The sequence below is a fragment of the Chiloscyllium plagiosum genome, unplaced genomic scaffold (assembly GCF_037043375.1).
Source record: "Chiloscyllium plagiosum isolate Xiang-an unplaced genomic scaffold, Cpla_swu_hap1 HiC_scaffold_6, whole genome shotgun sequence".
Classification (NCBI taxonomy): domain Eukaryota; kingdom Metazoa; phylum Chordata; class Chondrichthyes; order Orectolobiformes; family Hemiscylliidae; genus Chiloscyllium; species Chiloscyllium plagiosum.
This window is the reverse complement of record NW_028270144.1, coordinates 114,233,117-114,252,556: the sequence shown is the minus strand read 5'-3', so window position 1 is coordinate 114,252,556 and position 19,440 is coordinate 114,233,117. Positions and strand designations below refer to the sequence as shown.

Below are 19,440 nucleotides of genomic sequence, written 5' to 3'. Positions count from 1 at the left end.
GTCCTCGGCAGAGTGGGAGGGGGAGTTGAAATGTTGGGCCACGGAGCGGTGTGGTTGATTGGTGCGGGTGTCCCGGAGATGTTCCCTAAAGCACTCTGCTAGGAGGCACCCAGTCTCCCCAATATAGAGGAGACCGCATCGGGAGCAACGGATACAATAAATGATATTAGTGGATGTGCAAGTAAAGTTTTGATGGATGTGGAGGCTCCTTTAGGGCCTTGGATAGAGGTGAGGGAGGAGGTGTGGGCGCAGGTTTTACAGTTCCTGCAGTGACAGGAGAAAGTGCCAGGATGGGAGGGTGGGTTGTAGGGGGGGCGTGGACCTGACCAGGTCGTCATGGAGGGAACGGTCTTTGCGGAAGGCGGAAAGGGGTGGGAAGGGAAATATATTCCTGGTGGTGGGGTCTGTTTGGAGGTGGCGGAAATGTCGGCGGATGATTTGGTTTATGCGAAGGTTGGTATGGTGGAAGGTGAGCACCAGGGGCATTCTGTCCTTGTTACGGTTGGAGGGGTGGGGTCTGAGGGCGGAGGTGCGGGATGTGGACGAGATGCGTTGGAGGACATCTTTAACCACGTGGGAAGGGAAATTGTGGTCTCTAAAGAAGGAGGCCATCTAGTGTGTTCTGTGGTGGAACTGATCCTCCTGGGAGCAGATACGACGGAGGCGGAGGAATTGGGAATACGGGATGGCATTTTTGCAAGAGATAGGGTGGGAAGAGGTGTAATCCAGGTAGCTGTGGGAGTCGGTGGGTTTGTAAAAAATGTCAGTGTCAAGTCGGTCGTCATTAATGGAGATGGAGAGGTCCAGGAAGGGGAGGAAGGTGTCAGAGATTGTCCAGGTAAATTTAAGGTCAGGGTGGAATGTGTTGGTGAAGTTGATGAATTGCTCAACCTCCTCGCGGGAGCACGAGGTGGCGCCAATGCAGTCATCAATGTAGCGGAGGAAGAGGTGGGGAGTGGTGCCGGTGTAATTACGGAAGATCAACTGCTCTATGTAGCCAACAAAGAGACAGGCATAGCTGGGGCCCATACGTGTGCCCATGGCTACCTCTTTGGTCTGGAGGAAGTGGGAGGATTCAAAGGAGAAATTGTTAAGGGTGAGGACCAGTTCAGCCAAACGAATGAGAGTGTCAGTGGAAGGGTATTGTTGGGAACGTCTGGAGAGGAAAAAACGGAGGGCTTGAAGGCCCTGGTCATGACGGATGGAGGTGTAGAGGGATTGGATATCCATGGTGAAGATGAGGCGTTGGGGGCTGGGGAAACGGAAGTCTTGGAGGAGGTGGAGGGCATGGGTGGTGTCTCGAACGTATGTGGGGAGTTCCTGGACTAGGGGGTTAGGACAGTGTCGAGGTAGGTAGAGATGAGTTCAGTGGGGCAGGAGCATGCTGAGACAATGGGTCGGCCAAGGTGGTCAGGCTTGTGGATCTTGGGAAGGAGGTAGAACCGGGCAGTGCGGGGTTCCCGGACTATGAGGTTGGAAGCTGTGGGTGGGAGATCTCCTGAGGTGATGAGGTTCTGTATGGTCTGGAAGATGATGGTTTGGTGTGGCAATCCATTTCACTGGGCTCATGACTGCCTGACCCAAGGCTGCTTTATTTGTGGGCACCCTCTTTGTTGGGCCTCTAATTGCCCTAAAGGGGCAACAAGGGGGAACCAAGGAAGTACTTATGGAAGCTACCCTCAGCACCTCTATGACAACTGGGGGAAACCCTCTGATAACAGTCATCCTCCACCACAAGCAAGAGGCAGAGGACAAATCACCAATTTTTCACAAAATAATCCCTTTTCCCAATGACTAAATAATTTTCTTTTATGATCTGTGTCTTCCAAGCAGGAGCCCACAGTCTTACTTAAAATTAACAGCAGATGGTACCCCTTTCTGATTGACACAGGGGCCTCAATGTCTTCTGTGAAATCTGACATGAATCTTCCAATGTCAAAGGAGACAAAGAAATTATTTGGTTTTCAAGGAGAAAGCCACAGGTATCCACTTTCTGATCCAGTTCCTGTCAATTTTCAGGGCTATTCCCTGGATCATTGCTTTGTGATCACAACCACGTTATCCTTCAGTCTAATGGGATGAGATCTGCTGTGTGCCTTTCAAGTTAAACTTGCCTGCTCCCCTGATGGTGTCCAACTTGACTCTAACTCAGTTGAACGCCAATTGTATGTGTCCACTAAACCTCAATGGTGGTCACTCGATCTTACCCCTCAAGGGTCTGGAAGTCACATCACCCTTGTTTATGATCGGACAGGCTAAGACAAATCCTTTGAAGACTTCTTTGCAGACTTAATTGGAACTGAATGGACTGTACAGATTTTGGCTCGGGTCACCAGCCCAGAAGGCGAAGCAGATTTTGTTCAAATACCCTCTCACCTGTGGAAACAAGCGGCCACTTCAGCCCCTCACATCACTCGTAACCCGCTTCATCATGCTTTGGACATGGGCTCTATGGTCCGCGGTGTGGTTACCAGGCCTGACCCACACTGCTACCAGCTGCAAACATTCCATATCCTCTACTGTCCAACTCCTAACTCTCACAATGCCACACTCCAGCACCATGAAAGTTGGGATATCCTTGATTTAGTCCACCCTGATGTATGGGCCGAAGCATCCTCCAATGTTGGACTCACAAATTGCGAAATCATTCACGTTGCCTTAAAACCAAATGCTATTCTGCCCTATCCATCCACTAATACCCACTGAAACAACAAGCAATACCAAGCCTTACTGCTCTAATTGATTACTTTCTCCATCAAGGCATTCTGTTCCCTTGTCAATCACCCTGTAACATTCCAATACGGCTATAAAGCCTGCCAAGCCAGACCAATATAGAGTGGTTCAAGATCTAAGAGCTATCAATGCCATTGTCCAGCCTCTTCATGTCCAGGTCCCAAATCCAGCTCATATTTTAGCCTCGGTACTATCAGGTGCATACCAATCATTACCAACTCCTCTCCTGTCATCCAATTTTCATTCTTATTTATTTAATCATATCCCATTACTTGCAATTCCTCCTCTCCCACTTCCACACAGTTAATTTGATAACCCTCAAGGTTCAGTCATGGATCTCTCTTATTTCTCATCTAAATCATCTCTGTGAGATCATCCTCCATGACACTATTCAAAGGCACTGTGTTAGTTCTACATGTAGCTCATTGCTATCTCTCTTACTTCCTCCACTATTGCTAAATTATAAGAATGCATATCTGATATCCTGTATTGGATGTGAGATTTTCTCCCATTAAATATTAGGAATTTTAAAAATTCCTCTTTATTGTCCATACAGAAATTATTTGCATTTATTCAAAAATTACGTGGAAATGAATAATAAAATAAAAAGAAAGAAATTGACCATATCAGAGTTCTAACTTTAAATAAGATGTACTAAAAACTATTTCAATGCATTAACATAATCACTCCCATCACAAATGCATATTCTGATCCATTCTTATGAAGAAGATTGAAGGCTATCGACTCAATCCTTCTCTCCGGCAACACTAAGCCAGACTGCTTGATACCTTGGTGTCACACTTGACCCCAAGATAGTCTTCCTTTCACACGTTCATGGCAGTTCTACTATTGCATATCTCCATCTCTGTCCAACACCCCCAACTTCACCCTTGTCTGAGCTCATCTCCTACTGAGACCTTCATTCTTGCCTTTGTTATCTCTCGACTTGACTCTAGGCTAAATACTTCTAGCAGGTTTCCCACATTCTATCTTCTGTATATTTGAGGTCATTTAAAAATCTGCTCCTCGCAAACAAGACTTAATCTTGACAAACTTACATTTAATGTTTGCTGAATTACACTGGCTCCCAAACAAGCTCAACATTATCGTTAAAATTTTCATCTTGTTTTTAGTTTCCTCTATGGTCTCATCCCACCCTACCTCTGTAATCTCCTCCATGCCAGAACCCTCTGAGAGAGTTGCATTTAGAGTCATAGATTCATAGAGATGTCCAGCATGGAAACAGACCCTTTGGTCCAACCCGTCCAGTTATCCCAGCCCAATCTAGTTGCACCTGCCAGCACCAAGCCCATATCCCCCCAAACCCTTCCTACTCATATACCCATCCAAATGCCTCTTAAATGTTGCAATTGTACCAGCCTCCACCACATCCTCTGGCAGCTCATTCCATACATGTACCACCTCTGTGTGAAAATGTTGCCCCTTAGGTCTCTTTGACATCTTTCCTCTCTCACCCTAAACCTATGCCCTCTAGTTCTGGTCTCCCCGACCCCAGGGAAAAGACTTTGCCTATTTACCCTATCCATGCCCCTCATAATTTTGTAAACCTCTATAAGTCACCCCTCAGCCTCCAAAACTCCAGGGAAAACAGCCTCAGCCTGTTCAGCCTCTCTCTATAGCTCAAACCCTCCAACCCTGGCAACATCCTTCTAAATCTTTTCTGAAGCCTTTCAAGTTTCACTACATCTTTCTGATAGGAAGGAGACCAGAATTGCACACAATATTCCAACAGTGGCCTAACCAATGTCCTGTACAGCCACAACATGACCTCCCAACTCCTGTACTCATTACTCTGACCAATAAAGGAAAGCATACCAAACGCCTTCTTCACTATCCTATCTACCTGCGACTCCACTTTCAAGGAGCTATGAACCTGCACTCCAAGGTTTCTTTGTTCAGCAACACTCCCTAGGACCTTACCATTAAGTGTATAAATCTTGCTAAGATTTGCTTTCCCAAAATGCAGCACCTCGCATTTATCTGAATTAAGCTCCATCTGCCACTTCTCAGCCCATTGGCCTATCTGATCAAGATCCTGTTGTAATCTGAGGTAACCCTCTTTGCTGTCCACTATACCTCTCTCTTGAGCATCTCTGATTTTAATTGCTCCAGCATTGGTGGCCGTAGTTGATGTGGTCTCGTCCCTATGCTCTGGAATTCACACCCAAAAACCTTTTATTCTCTTAAAATATTTCATTAAACTTACCTTCTTGAGCAATTTTTTTGCCCATCAACTCAATATTTCCTGTGTGGCCCAGTGTCATATTTTGTACTGAGATGCCTTGTTACATTAAAGTGTGGGCTATCCAATATAAGTAGTTATTGTGGATGACTGCAGTGAATATAAGTGGTCCCAGAACAAGAATCTATAGATGGAGATCTGTTTATCTCTTTGGTGTCTAATGACCAGTCTAAGATAAGCCTTCAATTCCTATTCACTATTTCCTATCAAGGTAAATTGCTGCCCTCTCCGCTCCAATGCTGGCTCATCATATATCTCTTAATCCTTTGCAGTAGTCTCCTGTATGGTACCTGATCAAAGCTTTTCTGAAAGTTTCAGTGAACCACAGCCAGAGCATTTCTCACATTCACTATATCTATCACTTCTCAATGAATTCTTCTCAGGTTAATTCAGCATATTCTTCCTTCCTGAAATCCATACTGGAGTCTTCCATTTATTTTCTCTACGTTCAGATATTGAGTTATTACATTTCTAGTAATGATTAGACCATAAGACAGAACAGCAGAAATGGGCCATTCAGCCCATCAAGTCTACTCCACTATTCAGTGAGATCATGACTAATCTAGTAATCTTCAAGTCAAGTTTCTGCATTTCATGATAATCCTTTATTCCTTACTGATTTGAAATCTGTCCAACTCAACCTTGAATATAATTAACACAACTTTGACAGCTCACTGTGTTAAAGGATTCTACAAATTCATTACACTCTGAGAGAAGAAATTTCTTCTCATTTCTGCCTTTTATGGGCAACCCCTTATTCTAAGATCATGCTACCTGGTTCTAGACTCTCCCAAAAGAAGGAACAACCATTCCCCATCTAATCTATCAAGTCCTCTCAGAATCTTGTATGTTTCACAGAGTCATAGAGATGTACAGCACGGAAACAGACCCTTCGGTCCAACTCATTCATGCTGACCAGATATCCTAAATTAATCTAGTCCCATTTGCTAGCACTTGGCCCATATCCCGCTAAACCCTTCCAATTCATATACCCATCCAGGTGACTTTTAAATGTAATTGTACCAGCCTCCACGACTTCCTCTGGCAGCTTATTCCATACATGCACCACTCTCTGCATGAAAATGTTGCCCCTTAGGTCCCTTTTAAATTTCCCTCTCACCTTAAACCTATGCCCTCTAGTTCTGCTCTCCCCCATTCCAAGGAAAAGACCTTGTCTATTTACCCTATCCATGTCCCTCATGATTTTATAAACTCCTATCAAGTCACCCCTGAGCCTCTGATGCTCCAGGGAAAACAGCCCCAGACTATTCAGCCTCTCCCTGTAGCTCAAACCCTCCAACCCTGATAACATCCTTGTAAATCTTTTCTGAACCTTGCAAGTTTCACAACATCCTCCCTGTAGGTCTTCCCTCATTCTTGTAAACTCCAGTGAGTACAAGTCCAACCTATTCATGCTGGGGTGTGAGCTGTGCAAGAATTGAGGCCAGGAGTAGTGTGGATGCCAGTGATTTCTGTTCCTGTCCTTGTTGGCAGACGGTGGTGTTCGTATGGAGTGAATATTGAAAGTGGTTGACGCGGTGCCAATTTAATAAACTTATTTATTTTACTTTGGTTGCTTCTGGAATGTTGTTAGACATGCACATGCTCGGAGATCCAAGATGGCGGCGACTCAGCAAGTCTGAGTCTCTAGTGCTCCTCCCAAGACCTAGGCAAAGTGGGCCACCCTCCCCCACCACACTCACCAAATCAACTAAAAATAGTTTTTATTTAATGTAATTAGTGGTTTAGTACTAAATTTATACAGTTCAGTCTCCTGTAAAAATGACTAGGGGGAAAAGACCCTGCAGTTCTCAGCAGGCAGCAGCCCCTCCCCCACCCTCTCCAGCTGCAGCAGAGACGTCCGCAGCCGCCCCGGGGGACTTACCTACGTTGGCGAGCCTCGTGGAAATAATTTCCAAACTCGACGCGAAGATCGATGCTTTCACAGAAGAGTCCAGAAGTCGGTGGAATTAACTCTTGGCCGCGCTACAAAAGCATGGCCGAGACATCGAAGAAATTGAATGCCGAGTCAGAGGGACAGAGCTAAAGGCCGCGACCCCCGAAGCCATTGCAGAATCAGCCGTGGATCGGGTCCAGACTCTCGAGCAGTAAGTCTGGACCTTAGAGAACCACACTGACGACCTCGAGAATTTACAAGATTCCTTGAACAGTGATTTCCACAGTTATTGAATCTGAAGGCTGGATCAGGCCAGGTAAGGGTAGAATGGGCCTAACGGGTCGCAATACGCGGGCCCGGCTCGAACCAGCGCTCTCGCCCGGTCCTGTTCCGACTGCAGAGCTATAAGGTGAGGCAGATGCTTTTGAAAGCCTCCAGAAATCTTGGGAAAGATCCACAAGCCATGATTCATAAAGGATCCAAGATTATGTTATTTCAGGACTTTTCCCCAGCTTTGGTTCGAGAGAGGAAGGCCTTTGATGAAGCAAAGAAATGTTTAAGGGATTTAAACATTCAATACTCTTTGCGCTACCCAGCTATACTATGCTTTAGCCATGAATTAACTTTGAATCACCGGAGAAGGCCAAGGAACCTTTGGACTCTCGTGGACAAACTATAAGAGTTAATTGATGTTGTTTTGCCCTACCCCCATCTCAGTCTACCCCCCTTTTTTTTCCTTTTATTATCTTACTGTTTAATATTATCCCCAGGGGGGTGGGAAGAAGGACTTATTTATTCATCCTTTAAGCGGGGTTGTTTTCCCCTGTTATTTTGTATTAATATATTTAATTATTATTTGCTGAGACTGTAATTTTATAGTCATATATGTTCATATATGGTATTAACATTACCAAATATATCCAGGTGTTGGTATGGGTGGGGGGATAAGGTACTCACTGTTCGTTCTAGTTCAGTAGTATACTTGAATTTTCTTTATCCTATCGTGGGGTCCCTGGGTCAAGGGTGGAGCACTGGTTGGGAGAGGATATGATGGGTTTTTTGGAAAGGAAGTCTTGCCCCCTGGGAATAAGGGGGAGGATCTCCATTTAAATACTTTTTATACTTTTTTTTATTATTTAGAAATCTTTTTATTATATTGATCTGAATGTACTAAAGAGCTTTTATTTTTGTGAATTTTATATGCTCTATGCTCGGGATGTTTTGGATAAATACAGGTTTTGTTGTGATCTGATGTTAACACATTCCGAGCATGTGAATTTATGTGTTATCCATTGGATTTTTTTTCTCTTGAATAATGTAAGAATTTTAATGGTACACTCTGGTTAGTTGTAAGTTAGATGAGTAGTTAGTTAAGTTTTGTCTTTTTTTCTCTTGGTATTTCTGTTTCCTTGTTTGATAGATTTTGGTGATCATTTATTTAAGATTTAACTGTATATCAATGTTTATACTTGGGTTTTTTTTAGGTTTCTTTTGTAAATTTGTGGAAAAAATTTTTTTAAAAAAAGGAAAAAAAGACATGCACATGCTAAGCTAAGTAGAGAGTAACCTATCCATGACTTGTGCGTTGTAGGTGATGGAGAAACATTGATGAGTCAGGAGGTGAGTTACTCACTACAGATTTCCCAGCCCCTGACCTGCTCTTGTAGCTAATGTATTTATATGGCTAAACCAGTTCAGCTTCTGGTCAATGGTGTTGATTGTGGTGGATTGAGCGATAGTAACACCATTGAACATCAAGGATGATGGCAAGCAACAACAGCAGTAGCAGCAGTTCAACTTCTTGTTTGAATCCCTGAAAGGTTTGGCCTGTCCTTTAATCTGTAACCAACCACCCCAACTTCCAATCCTCTGAAATCTCCTATTTCTGCCTTTGTCGACCACATTGGCACCCATACTATATCATCTCCTCCCTCAGTACAAGAGCACGTGCCCCGACAGAAGCCTTTCTGCATTGTCACCTTTAACACCCTCCTTAACATCCATCATTTTGAGTAGTTTGTCATTTTTTCACACAGAGAGTGGTGTGTATGGAGTAGGAAATGTGTTGCTGGAAAAGCGCAGCAGGTCAGGCAGCATCCAGGGAACAGGAGAATCGACGTTTCGGGCATAAGAGTAAGCTGCCAGAGGAAGTCGTGGACGCCATTACAATTATAACATTTAAAAGGCATCTGGATGGGTATATGAATAGGAATGGTTTAGAGCAATATGGGCCAAATGCTGGCAAACTGGACTAGATTAATTTAGGATACTTTGAGGAAAAGTGAGGTCTGCAGATGCTGGAGATCTGAGCTGAAAATGTGTTGCTGGAAAAGCGCAGCAGGTCAGGCAGCATCCAGGGAACAGGAGAATCGACGTTTCGGGCATAAGCCCTTCCTGAAGAAGGGCTTATGCCCGAAACGTCGATTCTCCTGTTCCCTGGATGCTGCCTAATTTAGGATACTGGTCAGCATGGACGAGTTGGACTGAAGGGTCTGTCTCTCTATGTACATCTCTATGATCTTGCTTATTTTCTTTTGTCTTTGTCGATTTTCACCTGTTCCTGCCTGTGACTAGTCCAGATGCATTTTCTTAGATCAGAAACTATATCGATATTACAGGCACTATCTAAGTGAAAATCAGGGATGCAGGGCTGTATGGCAGGACAGTTGTCTACCTGATGAAGGAGCGCCACACCGAAAGCTAGTGCTTCCAATTGAACTTTAACCTGGTATTGTGTGATTTGTACACCCTAGTCCAACACCGGCATCTCCAAATCATGTCTACTAGATGTGGAAGGATCCTTTAGGGCCTTGGACGGAGGTGAGGGGATAGTGCGGACGCAGGTTTTACAACTAATGCGGTGGGAAAGGAAGGTTTCGGGAGTGGAGGGGTGGAGAGGGCGTGCACCTAATGAGGGAGTCGCCGAGTTATGATGAACAGCTATCAAACGGAAACTTTAATTCAACTTTCTCCCCTCATGCTGCCTGATCTGCCCAGTATTATGTGCTTTTATTTCAGATTTTAAACTTCTGCAATATTCTGCTTTGCAAAAAAAATCTATAAAATCCAAACCTGGATTCATGACAACTGTTCATGAGGATCACCTGCCCTGTCAGACTGGAAGCAAATGTTCCCTTAGATGATGATTTTTTTGAAAAAAAAGTTACAAAAAGATTTGTAATTTGGAGACATTAAGTCTAGCGCAACCAAAAAAAACTTGTGTAGCACCTTTCAAGTCCTCGAGATTGACCCGAGCATACTCCAGTCGGAGGTACATTGTGAATGTTGTTGTTGTAGTGAAGGAAACGCGTCAGCCAGTTTGTGCACAGTAAGCTCCCGCAAATAATCATGTGAAAATGAGCAATTTTTCTTGCAATGTTGATTGAGCGAAAAATGTTAGCTAAGACACTTATTTGAAATAGTGTTATGGACAGCGTGGTGGTATTCCTGCTGCAAAAATAAACATGAAGAGCTTTAGTGAACATTAGCAACAGGAAAAGCGTTGTGCCTTTAAGAACGAGGCGGAGTGCGTATCGGAGAGTCCCGCCCCTTCCCTTCGATCTACGCAGTATTGACAAGTGCTCGAATCACAAGAGGTTATACAGACACATACAAACAGGACAAGCTCCGGCGGCGATGGAGATTGCAAGCAGCAGTAGCGGCCGCCGCCGAGGATGGGGTGCTCCGGCCTGTGTCGTGAAGAAACCTGTATTCGCCCTCATTTGGTTGCTAAGCGTGTGGGCTCGGCAGTGCCGGGCGGACAGCGCCATGGAGGAGATCGCTACGGAGAAAGAGGCGGAAGAAAGCCACCGGCAAGACAGCGCTAATCTGCTGCTCTTCATCCTGCTCCTGACACTCACCATCCTCACCATCTGGCTCTTCAAACACCGGCGCTTTCGGTTTCTCCACGAGACTGGGTTGGCAATGATATACGGTAAGGACACACTAATTGATCCACTTTCATGTATAAAAATAAATGCTTATGTATTTGGAACCTGGAGTCCATTGTTGCTACACGCATGTGGTAAAAAATTAGAACCTTGCGCATACAATGTATCTGTCTGAACATTCGAATATGTTGGTTTCGATTCAGACTGGAATGTCATGTTGCCATTTCAATTGTCTTTTTGTGAATTGGACTGAAACTGACGAGAGCCCGAACCTGAGCGGCTCGAGGAAGGGTGACAAGCCCCTCCCCTACTTTCCCTTGCGGCTTACAATTGGTCTATTGGGTCACAGCCGCCGCTCTGATTCGCCGCATGCCCAACGTCAATCATTTCCGCGTGCCGAGCTGGTTCCACGTTCCAAGTTGGGCCGCCCCAGTTGCTGCATCACCGTGTTGCAACCCTCTTCTTTCTTCTGTTTATTCATCGTTTTTTTAAAAAAAACCGACGTGGTAACTGCGCATTGATTTTTTTTTCATTTGATAACTGAGCGTTGTTTTTTTTACACGTAACCATGAAACACTTGGTAGGTTTTGCACCACAGACCCAACATAAAGGGATGGAGATTGTCTTGTCAGTCGTTTTTAGAAAAAAATTAACGTTAGACATCAGAGGATTAAGAAACTTGACACGTCTTTAGCTTCTACGTATTCCCTTTACCTATTTATTTTTCATGAGAAGACCTCAGTTTGTATTGGGCTATACATGGTTCAACGTTAGCAAATTGTAATTGGCAGGAAAACACCACTTCATGTGGAGCCCAAAAAAATCTGCTGCTCGGCTGATTCAGACCAGCAGGTTCAGTGGAGGATATCAGAAAAGCAGGCCAGAGTTAATGAGTGTGGGATTTCTGGTGATGCTGTATGTTGGAACAGAAACGCCAAGATTAATGGAATTGTGAAGCAGAGATTCAATTATTTCAATTTCTCCCAATGTGTCTCTTCCTCTCTATTATTTTACTGAAATACTAGACAGTGTAAAATAAATCCTAGGAATAAAAGCAGAACCACCAACACTAGATAGAGACCTTTCATAGAGCGGATCAGTTGGTGGCATTTGGGGAGGAGGGATGTGGGCTGGGGAGCTACAACCAGACATGATTCTGGCTGTTACTCGAGTGCACAAATAGAGCAAGGCATTTCAGAGGGGCTGTTTTTAAGTTGATATTCAGTCAAGGTAGTCTTGAAAGATTCCATGTAAGAAAACAATATTATTACAATTGCTTGGCCAACATCCCTCCTTCAATCTCTACCACCAACAAAACAGATGGATGAGCCAGTCATTGCATTATCTACTGGCACCAAATCACTGCAGTGCACTCCAACATCTGCACTCCAAAAAAAATTAATTATGTGAAGTGTTTTGAGGTGATTAAATGCGATGAAACACTAAGGAAAGTTGTTTTATTTTGAAATTGCATTCTTTTTTGGCTCCAATCACGTTCTTGAGTGCATAGTTTAGGAAGTAGCAGGTCACCAACCAGCTTCATGTGCCAATTTTGCATGATTGGGATACATGGTAGGAATGTTGACGTGTTATTGTGTGCATCCTTTTTTTTCTTGTAAACTGCATTTAAGGAATTAAACGAATGTCTATGTTTAAAAGAAACATTTTAGGTAAATGAATGTTTGACTGGAATGAGACAAATGAGACCAAGACCATCTTCACTTTGTGAAAGTGGGTAGATTACTCATGTTTTAAGGGAGTTCGCAAGTAATGTGGTGGCTTGAAAGGCCACTTTCTATACTGCAAAGCTTCAGGATTCCATACTTTGGTGAGATTTATGCTTTGGGTATAACAACAAAAATTTTAAGTATGCAGTGGCATATGATGATCTGTTCGTAGAGAATGCTGTCATTCTTTACACATATTGGGATGCCTACACATTTTCTTCGAAAGAAACTGGTGTCATGCAGCAGTTTATTTTGTATTTCATAAAAGTTACACTATTGAATCTGAGGATGTACTATTCCAGTGTACAACTGCATAACAGGTGCATGTGATGTTCCTGTGCAGCAAATAGACCAAGCAATTAATCAGTGTAGTGCTGTTTAGCTGTTTATTGTTCTGCGAGATTTCCTTCTACATTTGGATAGTTTGGCTGAATCAAGAGTGATTCATTGACTGCCATATGTACCTTTCTCTTTCTCTTTAATGTTAGTCTGAGAATGCATATTTTTTCCTTGGGCATATTTCCTGTTGCAAGAATTGGAAACAAATGATCTACGTTTATATACACTGTTAATGTTTGATGTGATGATCTGTTATGCACCTGTCACTGTGCTGTGAACTCTGCAAAATAACGTTGTAGTTGACAAGCAACAAGTTAGCTGAGAATAGTTAGAAATAGGAGAGCTACCTCATACATGAGAGGGTAGTTGAAACCTCTCACCTTCAAAATGTACATGGATGAAATTTTGAGTATCATAACATTTTGAGGCTATGGGCCTAGTGCTGGAGGTGGGTCTTGTGTACATTTAGTGCGGCCTTGGCTGTACAGACCCAATGGGCTGAATGACCGCTTCCGTACTGTATGATCGCTCTTGGTGTTGCTGTTGGGGAATTGGAGAATGATGCAGTATTTTTTTTAAAAAAAGAGCATTTTAGAACATTTTTCAGCAAAATGTTACTTGTGAATATCAAGTATGCTTTATACTCAGGTTGCTTTGCAGGTAATTAAACACACTACCTTGAAAAGCAAAATGGAGACATCTGCTCCCTTTTTTTGCGGATGGAAAATGTATATGTTGTGGCTATTAAATCTGGGTTTAATCATGGACCAGTTTTAACATGGTTTGACAGATCTGCTAATAAGATCATGTGTGGAATCACTATGTTGGAGGGAGGGGAAACTGAGACACTGTATTTAAATACTTGTCCAATTATAGTGGAAAGCTAGAAGGTAGTAAAGTGAGGTTTAGCTGATTGTAAAAATCCATATTTAAAAATAATCTTGAGTCTTGCCTTTAACTCTCAGGCTACCAGTGTGGAGTTTTTGATTTTTTTTGTCATGTGGTTTATTGCAGCTGTTGATTTAGCTTGCACTTTCTCCTGTGTGAAACTAACTTTCATCACTAGTCTGATGCACGTAACTTTGCTTATGTTAGGATAAAACCGTCTCTGATGTGACATTGAAATCTAATGCAATATGATCTATGGAGCTTTGTAATATATTGAGAGCAGATTATCCAAACTATGATATTGTTTGGCATCTGTTTAGTCTGATTATACTTCTGGGAAGTATTTTAAGACGTCTTAACATATGAAAGGTGCTATTTAATTAGAAGCTGAAATTGGTAGTTACCTACGTAATGGCCCGAACATGGTCAAAATTTATGGTGATTGGTAAACCAAATTATGTTGTATTGAGGGATTTTCTGTGGATTTCTCTTTTTTTGTGGTGGTAATGGAGTACATGGAGACTATAATGCTTCTTTCTTAAATAAAACCTGCCATTTAGTGGCTTTATTCATAAATTTAATACTCATTGTATTATATATACCTCCCTACTGGACTATTCATTTCTTTAAATTTTTTTTAACATTTTGTGAAAACTGAGGATGTAGAGAAAGTGGTACTTCACAGTATTAAAGCTTTAGTAGAACTGATCAAAGGTCCTGACACTGGACTTAAGGGGCACCGTTACTTGGTTGGGTCAGGGTGTGGATTCTTGGAGCTGAGGGTATTGCCAGCAGATGTTCTTGCATTCTGCATGCACTAAAATTTAGAGAAACTGAAGACAGCAGTTGGAGAAATATTTAGGTTTCTTTTTACTTGTGGATTTTTGAAGTCTGCAAGCAATGAAGAGGAAGAAGCCATTTATCTGACTGCATTAACAGGACCGTGGATGGTTTGTGTAAACTTTTCAGATATTTGGAAATAGCCAGTCTTTCTGTCAATTAAAAACATTTCCAGAATTACTTCAGGTGGGGTGGAAGTGTGGAGGTGGGAATATCTTTACCAAGATATTTGTTGCTTGGTCCCTTTAATTTAAGAAGTTGAACTTCATTGGATTAGCAACAACAACTTGTATTGACAAAGTACTTTTAAATATAGTGAAATACACCCAAGGAACTTCACAACAGGGTAATTCAGACAAAGCTTGATACCCAGCCACAGGATATTATGACAGATGACCAAATGCTTGGCCAAGGACGATGTTTTAAGAAGCAACTTGGAGGAGCGTCGGTATGGGAAGAAATTCTGGAATTGAATGCCAATGGTGGACCAATGGAAATTGAAGATCCGGAATGCAGAGGTCCCTCTAGAGTAGTATATTTAGGAAAGTTCACAACTGTAGATGTTTTGAGGCCATTGACCTATTTGAATTCCTGGATAAAATTATTATATTCTCATTTTTCGTGTCTACAAGCATTTGTACTCAGCCTCTGTTACTTTCTAATCAACAACAAATAACTGGAATTTCACTCCTCTGCAATGACTGTATGAACAAAATCTTATGAAAATACTGTTTTAAGTTGTCATCCATACAGGGAGCCTCCCTATCTCTCTCTTTTTAGATGTTCACTTTTTTTGTCCAAAGAGCAATTATTTGCAGCAGGGTGGCTCGATGGTCAGCATTCTAGCATCACAATGCCAGGGACCTAAGGTCATTTACAGCCATGGGTGACTGTCTGTTTAAGCAGAGTTTTCATTTTATTAGATTAGACACTCTGTTTCCTCCCACAGTCCAAAAAAGGCTAGGTGGATTGGCCATGCTAACTTGCCCATAGTGTCCAGAGATGTGTAATTTAGGTGGATTAGTCATGGGAAATGCAGGGTTACAAGGATAGGGTGGTGTGTGTGGGGCTGGGTGAGATGCTGTTCAGAGGCTTGGTGTGAATTTGATGGGCCGAATGGCCTGCTTCCACGCTGTAGGATTCTGTTTTTTTTTATATTATTTTTAAAAAAATTCTGGAAACCTGCATAAATTTATTGCAGTCAAATTAATTTTGAATACAGACAAATGGAAGTATCATCAGGCAATATCCGTTATCTATTCCCTGGAGAAATAACGTTTCAAAATTTTAAATGAGTAAAAGCTGCCACTGTTCTGTAATCAATACTATCAATCATTTTTATGTAATTTGTTTTTATGAGTTAGTATCTCACTCACTCACACACACACTCGTCCAGGATTGCAGTTAATTAAATTAAATCTTTGTTGTACATCATGGGCAGCCGTTCCAATAACACCTATTTTGCATCATCGTTTCAAGATGAATTTCAAGCCCACTGTTCACTTTTAAAAGGAATCTTACAGATGAATGTTGACGTTGAATAGAACTTGTAAAATGTGATTACTTTGCCTTTCTTCAAATAATTTTTTCCATGTTAGGCTGTAAGAAACTCTATTCATGTGTCCTGGAAATTATTTTATGAGCACCAAATGTTCTTGGTGACAGGATTTTCCCCTCAGTGGCAGCAGTTAGCAAAAGTATCATGGACGAACATTTTAGGGGAGAAGCAAAAAAGCAACTTGATGATTTAAATCCGTTATGTTATTTTAAAATACCTTAAGCCCTATTTTGGAAATAGGAACTTTCAATTTCTGAAAAGGTGTAGGTATATTTTGAGCATTTCCGCTGATTCATTTTTCACTTTTATTTGCTTTGACTGATGAGACCCCATCAGGATTGGCAGCTTTCATCAGTGTTCTTATTTAGTCGCTCTCTGTCCCACTTTTACAAAACAAAAATTTCTGTCGGATGTGGGTGCCCCATGGCTGACCAGCATTATTGCCATCCCTAGTTGTCCTTGAAAGGGTAGTGGTGAACTTCCTCATTGAGTTTCTGAAGTCCATGCCTGTAGGAAGATCTGCGATGTCATTAGGGAGGTAATTCCAGAGTTTTGATCCAACAATAGTGAAGGAACACCAGTACACGTCCTAATGCAAATGGCGGGAGGCTTGGAGGGGAAATTGTGGATGCTGGTGTTTGCACGTATCTGCTGACTTTGTCCTGCTAGATGGAAGTGATTGAGTTTAGAAGCTGCCAACTAAGGAGTTTGAATTTTTGCAGTTCATCTTTTAGAAGGTACACATTGCTACTGAGCATTGGTGGTAGAGGGAGTGAATGTTTGTGGATATGGTGTCAATCCAGTGGGCTGATTTTTGTCCTGTATTGGTCAAGCTTATTGATTGTTGTTGAAGGTGCATTCACCCCAAGCAAGCAAAGAACTTTTTATCACGCTCCTGATTTATGCCTTGTCAATGGCAAACATTTACCACCTTTTGATTTCCAAGCTTCCAATTGTTGTGATTTGCTGCTTTTGAGCCAACAGATTGGGATGGTAAAAAGATGCTTTGTAGCAACAAATGCAATAGATACAAAGGTTATCAGAACAGAATGAGTTGTAATTGTTTGTCACTTGGATTGCACATTTGGAGCCCATTTGAAGGGAGAAAATAACTTCAAAGTTTTGAACTGAATTTAGTCTTGGGCTCAATACCTGCTCCGATAGGTTGTGTTGTTTCAAGGTGAGAAGTCTTTGCTGCTCCTTTACATGATATCACTGAGTCATTAATTAAACTGAAGAGTTGCTTTCAAAGACTTATCCTTGGATTCAAGGGAGACTTGAAACACTGATGTTTTTATTCTGTAAAACTACTGTGGATGGATTTCATGTTGCCTAATATGGTTGGTTGAAAGCAAGGAGGAGACAACACTATTCTCAATCAGAATTTCCACGTCATCTTAGAATTTACAAAGGGATGCAACTGTGTAATATGAGAGATTTTTTTTCTTCCTGCATTTATCTTACTAAAATCCTGAGCTCTGTATTTTAAAATTGCTCTTCAAATGAGGATTTTAAAAAAGCACGCAAGAAGAAACAATACTTTAGATCTAGCTTTTATTGTCACTTGTACTCAAGAATCAGAGTATATAATGTTGCCACATGTGATGCCAGCTTAGATAAAGAGGTACCCAGGTACAAAAACTTTGGTACAAAGTAGTAAAAGGAGAAACAAAGTTTTTTTTTAAAAGTTAAGAGCTTCATAGAACAAGTAGAAAAATAAAGAAATAAGCAGGACTTTCATATTAACTATGACCTTTTAATATTATCTAGAAAAATAAAGGAGTAAAGTTGAAAGTTCAACAGCCTTTCTTGAGTGCTTAGCCATGTTATGGTAGTTATGTCAACAAAAGAGGTTATGGCACATATTGATATTGAATCATGTCTATATTATAAGAGTCGAATCATCATTGTGAGTAGAGCAAGAGTGTGGCGTATTAATTAGCACAATATCAGTTTGCATTTGTACAGCTCCTTTATAACAACTTCTACTTCTCAAGTGGCATTAATATGGCAAACTTCCCAAGGTGTTTCCAGAAGCATTATCAAATTAAATTAGACACAGAACCATATGCAACCAATATTCATGCTGGTGACAGAAACTGTGGTCAGAGGAGGTTTTAAAGAGCATCATAAAGAAAGTAAAGAGATTTAGGGAAGGAATTCCAGAGCTTGGGGCATGGTTGCTGATGAAGTGGTTGAAAACAAATTTACTTAAGATCTGAATTGGAGGAGCAGAGATATCTGAACGTTACAAAGAATAAAGAAAACTTACAGCCCAGGAACAGGCCTTTTGGGCCCTCCAAGCCTGAGCCTATACAAATCTACTCTCTAAACCTATTGCCCAATTTCTTAGCATCTGTATCCCTCTGCTCCCCACCTACTCATGCATCCGTCCAGACGCATCATAACTGAATCTACTGTGCCTGCCTCTGCTGGCAACACTTTCCAGGCACCTACCACCTCCTGTGTAAAATACTTTCCGCATGTATCCCCCTTAAATTTTTCACCTCTCCCCTTGAACGCGTGACCTCTTGTTATTGAATCCCTCACCCTGGGAAACAGCTTATCTCTATCTACCCTGTCTCTATCCTTCATGGATTTTGTAGACCTCGATCAGGTTCCCCTCCCCCTCAATCTCCTTTTTTTTTTTGCTAATGAAAACAATCCTAACCTACTCAACCTCTCTTCATAGCTAGCACCTTCCATACAAGGTTGTAAGGATGACAGAGTCACTGGTCCAGAGAGGGAGGGACAAAGTCATGGGAAGGTTTTGAAATGAGGATGAGAATTGAATATCATGTTGCTTCACTGGGAGCCAGTAGAAGTCAGCGAGCACAGGATTGATACATGAATGAGACTTGGTGTGAGTTGGATACAGGTTTTGGATGAGTTTTAAAGTGTTAAAAGGGAGATTGGCTGGAAGTTCGTTGGAATAATGAGGTCCAGAGATACCAACAGCTTGGCTCATAGTTTCAGCAGCAAATGAACTGAAACCTGAGCTCAGGCCTGTGAGTGGTGCCAATGATGCTTTGGATAAATTGAGAAATCAATGGATGAGACATGCAATGGAAATATCCATAGTATGGCATGCTGTTTTAAAAGTTTTGACATTACTGGAATAAAACTTTGCCTAAGGCTGTGCAAGTAACTGTAAAGCTACCATATCCTAGTGTGGTAGTCCTCAAAATGGGGGAGTCTTGTGCGCTGGGGGTGGGGAGAGGGTGTTGGTGAAATTATGTGAAAGTACTTACAAAACACTTCTGGTATTACAATTGGAAAAATGCTGCGACAAAGGGAAGGGTTGG

General features: G+C 42.0%; 1 protein-coding gene across 2 annotated transcripts in view; it reads left to right on the top strand.

The window, feature by feature from the left end:
• Positions 1 to 10,494: 10,494 nt before the first annotated feature.
• Positions 10,495 to 19,440, top strand: part of slc9a7 (solute carrier family 9 member 7) — a 145,030-nt gene continuing 136,084 nt past the window's right edge. Inside the window, exon 1 of one of the 2 annotated variants that reach the window (XM_043692310.2) lies at positions 10,495 to 10,827. In XM_043692310.2, the coding sequence (XP_043548245.1) occupies positions 10,530 to 10,827 (298 nt within the window). In that variant the 5' untranslated portion in view covers positions 10,495 to 10,529. The remainder of the gene's footprint in view (positions 10,828 to 19,440) is intronic. The other variant, XM_043692311.2, reaches the window with a different exon arrangement.